Source organism: Aulostomus chinensis, chromosome 10, assembly GCF_037954235.1.
Source record: "Aulostomus chinensis isolate RoL2024-O1b breed Wild chromosome 10, RoL_Achi_v1.0, whole genome shotgun sequence".
NCBI lineage: Eukaryota > Metazoa > Chordata > Actinopteri > Syngnathiformes > Aulostomidae > Aulostomus > Aulostomus chinensis.
Genome location: NC_141329.1, coordinates 29009259 through 29019967, shown reverse-complemented (window position 1 = coordinate 29019967; position 10709 = coordinate 29009259). Strand labels below are relative to the sequence as shown.

General features: G+C 53.8%; 1 protein-coding gene across 1 annotated transcript; it reads right to left on the bottom strand.

Moving 5' to 3' along the window:
• Window positions 1-700: 700 nt before the first annotated feature.
• LOC147255215 (P2Y purinoceptor 14) lies at window positions 701-9264 on the bottom strand. Its single transcript, XM_086216972.1, has 3 exons — window positions 8535-9264; window positions 3365-3474; window positions 701-2570 (listed from the first exon to the last, which is right to left on the bottom strand). The coding sequence occupies exon 3, from the start codon at window positions 2566-2568 to the stop codon at window positions 1537-1539; it is 1032 nt and encodes a 343-aa protein (XP_086073098.1). The 5' UTR covers window positions 2569-2570; window positions 3365-3474; window positions 8535-9264; the 3' UTR covers window positions 701-1536.
• Between the last annotated feature and the right edge of the window lie 1445 nt (window positions 9265-10709).

Here is a 10709-nt window from a genome sequence, read left to right as displayed (position 1 = left end):
GATCATGTGACCTCGTGTTCGCCACTGCTCTGTTCTCCCTGGGCGTGAGGGGCTTCTTGTACCCTACCACAGTTCAACAGGCAGCCAAACTCAGGTGTAAACACTTGAGCCAGGATTAGAGCGTCTTGCTCCCTTTATACGGTGCAACTGTAAAGAACATAACACCAACCCTGAGTGTCTTTCACAGCATGTCCCTGATAAAAGGGTTCAATTTTACTGTTCAAATATAGCACAAGAACTGCGCACCCAACCATTCGCATGTTGTCTTGCTAAACTTCCCGTCACACATTCCTAACTCTCATTTAAAGCCCCACAGCACCAACTTACACCACTGCCTATCGAGGGCACGACAAGAGAAGAGACGGTTCATGAAACTATTCGCCGTTTGTCAAACTGCCGGCCTTCCACCGTTGCTGCTACAGGAAACACTACTTCGCAGATCACGCTTCAAAATAAAAGCGGCGATTTCTAAATAAAGGTCTCCAGAACAATAACAACTGAATGTGTTTGTCATGTACATATTCCTAGCACAAGTTTAACCTATAACAAATCATTAAATCATTTCAAGTAAATTATACTTAAATTAAATAAACTTTTCTGAAGGCAGAACAAACATCACCTGACTTTTTGTCATCATATTCGCCGTCATCATTACAGGCACAGCACCAACAAAGTTACAAAAGTAAGTCTGCACTTGTTTATTCATTTTTCAACACATAACAGCAGAAAGTTAATTATTTATTAGACTTTCAATTAAAAAAAAACACAACTAAAGACAAGAGGCTACAGTGGGTGGAGTTTGGAGGTCAAGAGGTTGGAGGCCCCCTGAAGAGGTTGGAGGTCTTGAAGAGGTTGGAGGTCAAGAGGTTGGAGGTCAAGAGGTTGGAGGCCCCCTGAAGAGGTTGGAGGCCCCCTGAAGAGGTTGGAGGTCTTGAAGAGGTTGGAGGCCCTGAAAAGGTTGGAGGCCCTGAGGAGGTTGGAGGTCTTGAGGAGGTTGGAGGCCCTGAAGAGGTTGGAGGCCCTGAGGAGGTTGGAGGTCCTGAAGAGGCTGGAGGCCCACCCATCCTGTTGGTTGGTCTGGGCGTAGTTATCCTGCACCAGACACTGTAGCGAAACACTCATTTACAATATTTGGCTCCGGGAGGCTCCGTCCAGACGGGGAGGCGAGGGAGAATGAACACAAACCAAAAAGAAACAAATATTGAGTAGTAAAGACGATCTATTTTTAGTAGTTTTAACAGCTTTGTTCAACTGGCGTCAGGAACCCAACCCACAAAGGCTGAGGGACCGCTCTGCCGTGTCCACGCCCAAAATAACGCAGCAACCAAATCTCAAAAAACAAAGTTTTAGTTGGAAAACAGTTGTTACTCTTCATCAGGTGACAGAAGCCCACCTGAGCTGTCGTCATAACACCGCAGCTTTAAGATAGAAAATATGTGCCGAACAGTCTTCCTCCCTTGTCTCCTTCCTTGTTTCCTTGTCTCCTTCCTTGTTTCCTTGTCTCCTTCCTTGTTTCCTTGTCTCCTTCCTCTCCTCCTAAATGTTGCTCAGGCTCTGGGCGGTGGTCAGGGACCTTCTTCTCTCTCCTCGGGACAGTTTCCTCAGCAGCGACTCTCTAAAGGTTCGGCACATAAGGAAGTAGATCACTGGGTCGAGGCAGACGTTGAGGGCGGACAGGAAGAGCGTCCCCTCCTTCAGCTGGAAGAGCAAGAAGCGGGAGTCCTGGCCGAAGCCCGACGCCGGCATCTGGCTGAGTGTGTATGGGACACGGCATACATGGTACGGCACAAAGCAGATGAAGAACACGGCCAGGATGCTGAAGATGCTGCGGTTGGACTTGCGGCAGACGTCACTGCTGTCCCGGTGCACGCGTCGATATGTCTGGTAGACGCGGCGGGCAATGGAGGCGTAGCAGAAGGCCAGAACCAGGAGTGTCACCCAGAACAGGGCCACGCTGAAGAGGGTGGACACGCGATGCCACTGGATACCCAGCGGCGTCTTCAGTTGCATGCAATGCCGCGAATTTTCCTCATCTGCTGGCCGGCTGGTCAGCATGGCATTAGGAAGGACGGAGAGGAGGAGGAGCCCCCAGGTGAAGAGCGCCAGCACTCGGGCAAAGCAGACGCTCTGGAGGAGGTGCAGCGATGCTAATCCGCCCATTTTGGATGTGCAGGCTGAAGAGGTAGAGGAGTGTCGGACGATTTTATCGTAGCGCTCCAAGCTGATGAAACCCATGAAGAGGATCCCAACGTACATGGAGGAGTAGAAGAGCACAGCCGAGTAGCGGCACACCACCACATGGAGGCGCCAGCCCCCGAGGCCCAGCTGAGCTGCTACCCTGAAGGGGAAGGTGGCGAGCATGAGGAGGTCGGCCACCACCATGTTCTTCAAGTACACAACAAGACCCGAGTCACTGGGCACCCGGAAGAAGATCCAGGCAGCCGCGCCATTGAGGGACACGCCCACGATGCAGATCACACAGTAGAGAGATGGCAGGACCTGGTGGGTGAAGATACTGCTGACATCTGATTGGTTGGAGGGGAGGCGGGTGGAGTTGATCTGATCCATCCCTGAAAACACACACACACACACACACACACACACACACACACACACACACACACACACACACACACACAGACTTTGTCCAAACTTGTTTGATCAAACAAACGCACGTGCGGGACGGGCAAATTAGAACCTCATATCTGTAGTGGTCTCACTTTGAACGAACCACATTCGGGTTGGACACAGACCCAGAGACCAGGGGGAGGGGCCTCAGACCCCAGTGCAGGTGCTGCTTCAGCAGGGGCCCAAACAAGTGCACCGGGGCCCCGCTAAGACCGCCCGGACTCTGCTCTACGTGTGAAAAGATTTCCTGTGTTGTGATTTAAAGATGCAAGTAGTTTCTCTGGATTTGAGGCACTGGAGGGTGGGGCAGGCGGGCGTCTGTCAGGGTCGACGCCTTGGACTTCTGAATCATTTTCTGCCACGACATCCATTTCTCACACTCGCAAAGTTTTTGAAGATCAGACCTGCGGCTCAGGAACATCAGCACTTTGGCAGGATTTGGAACGCCAGTGTGGCGAAACGCTAACAAGAACCTTTCACACTCACATTTCAACAAAAGCAGTTTAATCTGCGGTGACTCCCAGAGAACCCCCGTCGACCTGAACACACACTCAACATAAATACACACACACTTCCGTCCCCCATTTGATTCATCCATGTCCAACACACACTTCACTCTTCCGTCACCCACTGGTGGAAAAACATCTACTGTCAGCGACACACGGCCCATTGTCTCCCCGTCTGATCTATTTACGGCTCAAAGGAGACTCCATCCAGTGACTTGGACCCGCCTCACCTGGGACATCAACACCAGTCCTTCAGCGCCAGCGACCTCGTCTCGTTACAGCTTCCACGCCTGTGAGAAGATCCCAGCAGCATGGAGGTGCGTGCAGGCTCAGGACCTCTCTTGGGGTGAAATGAGGAGCTTTGTTAGTAAATGTGCTGGGTTCCATCCAGTCTCAGTATCTAGCATGATTCCTATTATAATTTTTATATGTTCAAAATATATAATCTCACTTTCAGCTCATAACCCCAGAGTGGGAGACTTTGTCCTCAGCAGATAAAAACATAAACGATTCAACTAAGTTGTTATTGCCATGGTTACATGACCAGCTCAGTTCCATCGCTGCCGTGAGGAGACGCGACGGAGCTCCTCCTAGCAGCTCCTACCAGCAGCTCCTCCTAGCAGCTCCTACCAGCACCTCCTACCAGCAGCTCCTCCTAGCAGCTCCTACCAGCACCTCCTCCTAGCAGCTCCTACCAGCACCTCCTACCAGCACCTCCTACCAGCAAAGTCAAAAGCTTCGTTTTCTTCCTGTCGACACCTGCACAGAAGCATTTAGGCGATGTTGTGCCATCCATCGGTCCAGAGACCTGAGCAGCTCCTCCTAGCAGCTCCTCCTAGCAGCTCCTACCAGCAGCTCCTACCAGCAGCTCCTACCAGCAGCTCCTCCTAGCAGCTCCTACCAGCAGCTCCTCCTAGCAGCTCCTACCAGCACCTCCTACCAGCAGCTCCTACCAGCAGCTCCTCCTAGCAGCTCCTACCAGCACCTCCTACCAGCAGCTCCTCCTAGCAGCTCCTACCAGCAGCTCCTCCTAGCAGCTCCTCCTAGCAGCTCCTACCAGCAGCTCCTACCAGCAGCTCCTCCTAGCAGCTCCTACCAGCAGCTCCTACCAGCACCTCCTACCAGCAGCTCCTACCAGCAGCTCCTCCTAGCAGCTCCTCCTAGCAGCTCCTACCAGCAGCTCCTACCAGCAGCTCCTCCTAGCAGCTCCTACCAGCAGCTCCTCCTAGCAGCTCCTACCAGCAGCTCCTACCAGCACCTCCTACCAGCAGCTCTTCCTAGCAGCTCCTACCAGCAGCTCCTCCTAGCAGCTCCTCCTAGCAGCTCCTACCAGCAGCTCCTACCAGCAGCTCCTACCAGCAGCTCCTCCTAGCAGCTCCTACCAGCAGCTCCTCCTAGCAGCTCCTACCAGCACCTCCTACCAGCAGCTCCTACCAGCAGCTCCTCCTAGCAGCTCCTACCAGCAGATCCTACCAGCAGCTCCTCCTAGCAGCTCCTACCAGCACCTCCTACCAGCAGCTCCTCCTAGCAGCTCCTACCAGCAGCTCCTCCTAGCAGCTCCTCCTAGCAGCTCCTACCAGCAGCTCCTACCAGCAGCTCCTCCTAGCAGCTCCTACCAGCAGCTCCTACCAGCACCTCCTACCAGCAGCTCCTACCAGCAGCTCCTCCTAGCAGCTCCTCCTAGCAGCTCCTACCAGCAGCTCCTACCAGCAGCTCCTCCTAGCAGCTCCTACCAGCAGCTCCTCCTAGCAGCTCCTACCAGCAGCTCCTACCAGCACCTCCTACCAGCAGCTCTTCCTAGCAGCTCCTACCAGCAGCTCCTCCTAGCAGCTCCTCCTAGCAGCTCCTACCAGCAGCTCCTACCAGCAGCTCCTACCAGCAGCTCCTCCTAGCAGCTCCTACCAGCAGCTCCTCCTAGCAGCTCCTACCAGCACCTCCTACCAGCAGCTCCTACCAGCAGCTCCTCCTAGCAGCTCCTACCAGCAGATCCTACCAGCAGCTCCTCCTAGCAGCTCCTACCAGCACCTCCTACCAGCAGCTCCTCCTAGCAGCTCCTACCAGCAGCTCCTCCTAGCAGCTCCTCCTAGCAGCTCCTACCAGCAGCTCCTACCAGCAGCTCCTCCTAGCAGCTCCTACCAGCAGCTCCTACCAGCACCTCCTACCAGCAGCTCCTACCAGCAGCTCCTCCTAGCAGCTCCTCCTAGCAGCTCCTACCAGCAGCTCCTACCAGCAGCTCCTCCTAGCAGCTCCTACCAGCAGCTCCTCCTAGCAGCTCCTACCAGCAGCTCCTACCAGCACCTCCTACCAGCAGCTCTTCCTAGCAGCTCCTACCAGCAGCTCCTCCTAGCAGCTCCTCCTAGCAGCTCCTCCTAGCAGCTCCTACCAGCAGCTCCTCCTAGCAGCTCCTACCAGCAGCTCCTACCAGCAGCTCCTCCTAGCAGCTTCTACCAGCAGCTCCTCCTAGCAGCTCCTCCTAGCAGCTCCTACCAGCAGCTCCTCCTAGCAGCTCCTACCAGCACCTCCTACCAGCAGCTCCTCCTAACAGCTTCTACCAGCAGCTCCTACCAGCAGCTCCTCCTAGCAGCTCCTACCAGCACCTCCTACCAGCAGCTCCTCCTAGCAGCTCCTACCAGCAGCTCCTCCTAGCAGCTCCTACCAGCACCTCCTACCAGCAGCTCCTCCTAGCAGCTCCTACCAGCAGCTCCTCCTAGCAGCTCCTACCAGCACCTCCTACCAGCAGCTCCTCCTAGCAGATCCTCCTAGCAGATCCTCCTAGCAGCTCCTCCCAGCAGCTCCTCCTAGCAGATCCTCCTCGCAGCTCCTACCGGCAGCTCCTACCAGCAGCTCCTCCTAGCAGCTCCTCCTAGCAGCTCCTACCAGCAGCTCCTACCAGCACCTCCTACCAGCAGCTCCTCCTAGCAGCTCCTCCTAGCAGCTCCTACCAGCAGCTCCTCCTAGCAGCTCCTCCTAGCAGCTCCTACCAGCAGCTACTCCTAGCAGATCCTCCTAGCAGCTCCTCCTACCAGCAGCTCCTACCAGCAGCTCCTCCTAGCAGCTCCTCCTAGCAGCTCCTCCCAGCAGCTCCTCCTAGCAGCTCCTCCCAGCACCTCCTACCAGCAGCTCCTACCAGCAGCTCCTACCAGCACCTCCTACCAGCAGCTCCTCCTAGCAGCTCCTACCAGCAGCTCCTACCAGCACCTCCTACCAGCAGCTCCTCCTAGCAGCTCCTACCAGCAGCTCCTCCTAGCAGCTCCTCCTAGCAGCTCCTACCAGCAGCTCCTCCTAGCAGCTCCTACCAGCAGCTCCTACCAGCAGCTCCTACCAGCTCCTCCTACCAGCAGCTCCTCCTAGCAGCTCCTCCTAGCAGCTCCTACCAGCAGCTCCTCCTAGCAGCTCCTCCTAGCAGCTCCTACCAGCACCTCCTACCAGCAGCTCCTCCTAGCAGATCCTCCTAGCAGATCCTCCTAGCAGCTCCTCCCAGCAGCTCCTCCTAGCAGATCCTCCTCGCAGCTCCTACCGGCAGCTCCTACCAGCAGCTCCTCCTAGCAGCTCCTCCTAGCAGCTCCTACCAGCAGCTCCTACCAGCACCTCCTACCAGCAGCTCCTCCTAGCAGCTCCTCCTAGCAGCTCCTACCAGCAGCTCCTCCTAGCAGCTCCTCCTAGCAGCTCCTACCAGCAGCTACTCCTAGCAGATCCTCCTAGCAGCTCCTCCTACCAGCAGCTCCTACCAGCAGCTCCTCCTAGCAGCTCCTCCTAGCAGCTCCTCCCAGCAGCTCCTCCTAGCAGCTCCTCCCAGCACCTCCTACCAGCAGCTCCTACCAGCAGCTCCTACCAGCACCTCCTACCAGCAGCTCCTCCTAGCAGCTCCTACCAGCAGCTCCTACCAGCACCTCCTACCAGCAGCTCCTCCTAGCAGCTCCTACCAGCAGCTCCTCCTAGCAGCTCCTCCTAGCAGCTCCTACCAGCAGCTCCTCCTAGCAGCTCCTACCAGCAGCTCCTACCAGCAGCTCCTACCAGCTCCTCCTACCAGCAGCTCCTCCTAGCAGCTCCTCCTAGCAGCTCCTACCAGCAGCTCCTCCTAGCAGCTCCTCCTAGCAGCTCCTACCAGCACCTCCTACCAGCAGCTCTTCCTAGCAGCTCCTACCAGCTCCTCCTACCAGCAGCTCCTCCTAGCAGCTCCTCCTAGCAGCTCCTACCAGCAGCTCCTCCTAGCAGCTCCTACCAGCACCTCCTACCAGCACCTCCTACCAGCAGCTCCTCCTAGCAGCTCCTACCAGCAGCTCCTACCAGCAGCTCCTCCTAGCAGCTCCTCCTAGCAGCTCCTACCAGCAGCTCCTCCTAGCAGCTCCTACCAGCACCTCCTACCAGCACCTCCTACCAGCAGCTCTTCCTAGCAGCTCCTACCAGCAGCTCCTCCTAGCAGCTCCTACCAGCAGCTCCTCCTAGCAGCTCCTACCAGCAGCTCCTCCTAGCAGCTCCTACCAGCAGCTCCTACCAGCACCTCCTACCAGCAGCTCCTACCAGCAGCTCCTACCAGCAGCTCCTCCTAGCAGCTCCTACCAGCAGCTCCTACCAGCACCTCCTACCAGCAGCTCCTACCAGCAGCTCCTCCTAGCAGCTCCTACCAGCAGCTCCTACCAGCAGCTCCTCCTAGCAGCTCCTACCAGCAGCTCCTACCAGCACCTCCTACCAGCAGCTCCTCCTAGCAGCTCCTACCAGCAGCTCCTCCTAGCAGCTCCTACCAGCAGCTCTTCCTAGCAGCTCCTACCAGCAGCTCCTCCTAGCAGCTCCTACCAGCACCTCCTACCAGCAGCAGCCAGGAAACCCAGCACGCAGGGCTTCGCTCCACGAGGGTCACACCACCTTCCCTGGCGTGGTTAACCACAACGTTTGGTTCTGGTTTTTAAAAATCTCTCACTCTTTCACACTTCATGTTATAATTCATCCTTTTTAAAAAAAAAAAATCAGAAACAGTCTTTAGAATTTGTAGCCATTTTAGAACAATGGTCCTGACAGTCTTTAATTAACTCTGAAGCAGTTTGGCTGATTAGCAGGACTTTACAGTTGTGCTTATTTTACCCATCACAACACCTCAAATCTACATTTCTAAGTTCCTTCATTCATGCTGTTGAAGCCTTCGCACGTCACGCTTGGACTGAGCCCAGTGTTTTCTTTAGTGCAGGAGATTTTATTTCCTTTGTGTTTGTTCTTCTTGTCGTTCATTCTCTCACTTATGATTTGCTCTCTTTTTTGTTTTTTAAATGCAAACATTGGACTCTCAAACTTCTACCCTGCATTACAACCCCCTGCTTGGGAAGAAGAACTTCCAGAAAAGAACCTGAAGTGAATTAATTGAAGCAATAAAACCTCAGTCAGGAGTGAACAGCTGATGGGACTCACCATCCAACGGGCTGATGTCCAGTCAGGGTCCAACACAGGTGGCGCCGTCTCTTGTGATGTGAACTGGTGAAGTGAGAGTCGTGAAGAGATGGAGGAGTCACTTCCTCTCCTGGCTCAGCCGACGGCCCTCCCTTCGCCTCGCTCTCTCCCTCCACCACACCGCTGGTGATGTCTGCGTGCGCCCTGTCACTCCCCATCAACAAACCATGAACAAATAAAAAAAACTCAAGCTTTGCAGAGCTCACTGCTACATGCTAACATGCTATCAAGCGCACGATGATTCAAAAAAACCAAGGCAATGCATGTTCTTTCCTCCAAGACAACAGCTTAATCATGATGTCACATCACGATGAGAGCATTCGAGATGCCTCACAAGCATGCACGTATTTCCTGGTGCATCATGGGAGAAGCTGCTAGCATAATAGTCAAGTGACCAGACATCATTTCCTCTAGAGCCAAAAAGAAAACTACAAGCAGTGAAAACGACTTGCGATCATAAAAGACTGATGTGGCCATGTCACATGATCATAGAAAAGGGATGAAAACCTGCATATGGAGGTGGGGGGGGGGGGGGGTCCTGGGGGGTCCCAGTCCAGTTTGTCAGACAAAGAGGTTTGTTTTCTCTTCTCCTTCGCCTCGATGTCCCAGCAGATAGCAGGATGTGTCTCAGACTGATGCTGGCCAGATGTTCCCACTCTGGCTTTTTCGTTCAGCACCCATCTTCCTACTCCCCCCCCCCCCCCCCCGGTGTAAACTAATAAAACCACGTGGTCAGGACGCTCTCATCTCTTGGCTTACAGTTCTAAACAAATGGACTCAACTGTGTGTGATTGGTGGTGAGGCTGTGCAGCTGCATTTGTGTTATTTTACAAACAAAATGGTTGGATTTGTCCTGATGTGACGATTCGTTCGCAGACTGAATGGTTCAGGTGACTTAGCATCAAGCTGCTGTCCAACCTGGTCTCAGTACTGGGCGGCAGCAGTCATCCCACTGGAAACACTGGTGTCCTTGCCTTTTTTCATGTTCCTGTTGTGTTTATGTGTTGTCGCTTGTGTTTGTATTGGTTTGTGTGTTTATTGGGCCGTGAGCCGTGTGTGACCCTCACACACCTGGACTGGTCTCCTGAACCCAGATTGTTAACGGACATTTTTGGACAGTTTAGCTGCTGTTAGCCGTCAGTCTACATTAGCTTCAAGCTAAATCTGCATAGCTGACTCACTAGGAAGTGATGCAGGAGGGGAAACATGTTAGCAAGTTCAAGACTCCTGTTAGTGGGCTGAAGACAAAACCCACTTTCTGGGTGGTTTCCTGGTTCGGATTTACGCCGGCCTCTGTGTGGTTCATTACAGGGACGCGGGCCGTTGCTGAAGGGAAGAAGTCGACTTTAAGGGAAAGTTTCTTGTTGTTCATCGTCCCCCAAAGACAGCAAGAAGACGGAGCCCCTTCTCCGGGGATCTGAGACCCACGCTAGTTAGCTTAGCACAGTGACTGGTAGTGGGTGGGAAGTGTTAGCTGGTGTCAGTGTAACAAAACGATATGAGCCCCCTGTGGTGGAACGGAAGCTGGACAGGTTGTTGATGCATGCTGTTCCGACCTTCTTCCTCCCACGCTGCTTTGCTCCGGGAGAGAATGGGAGGAAGAGGACATGAGAGGAGGAAGTGGATCATCTGTGCTGAAACAACATCTGCACAGCTGCTGTGGCGTGCGACTTGTGGTGGTAACCACGCCGCCCTCGCTGCTGGAGGTTTGCTCTGTCAGCTGAAGCGTCGAAATATAAAACTACTCCATTTGAACGTGAATATTCACCCGTGTTCAACTCAGCAGGTTTAAATCCTTTTACTGGTTTACGCTCCTCCATTTTTTCAGTCTTTTTCCTCCTTTCGTCACCTGTGAGTAAAAGTATGATGTTTTTTCAGCTCCCTGCTTCTCCTGGGCGACTCAACGCTTGTGTCAGCATGGATGTGGCTGGTATCATGGTAGTAGTACTTTTACTTCTCTAAAGGATCGAAGTACTTCCTCCAAATCCGCATCTTCCTTTTCTGTGTTCTGCAGCCTTAGGGAGGAACATTGGAACTCGCTGGATTATAGGTAGGCTTTTAAATTCTTAATTTGATGGACATGATAGAGGAAATAAGAAATAACAGAAAACAAACAAGATCAAAACACAGTGGATG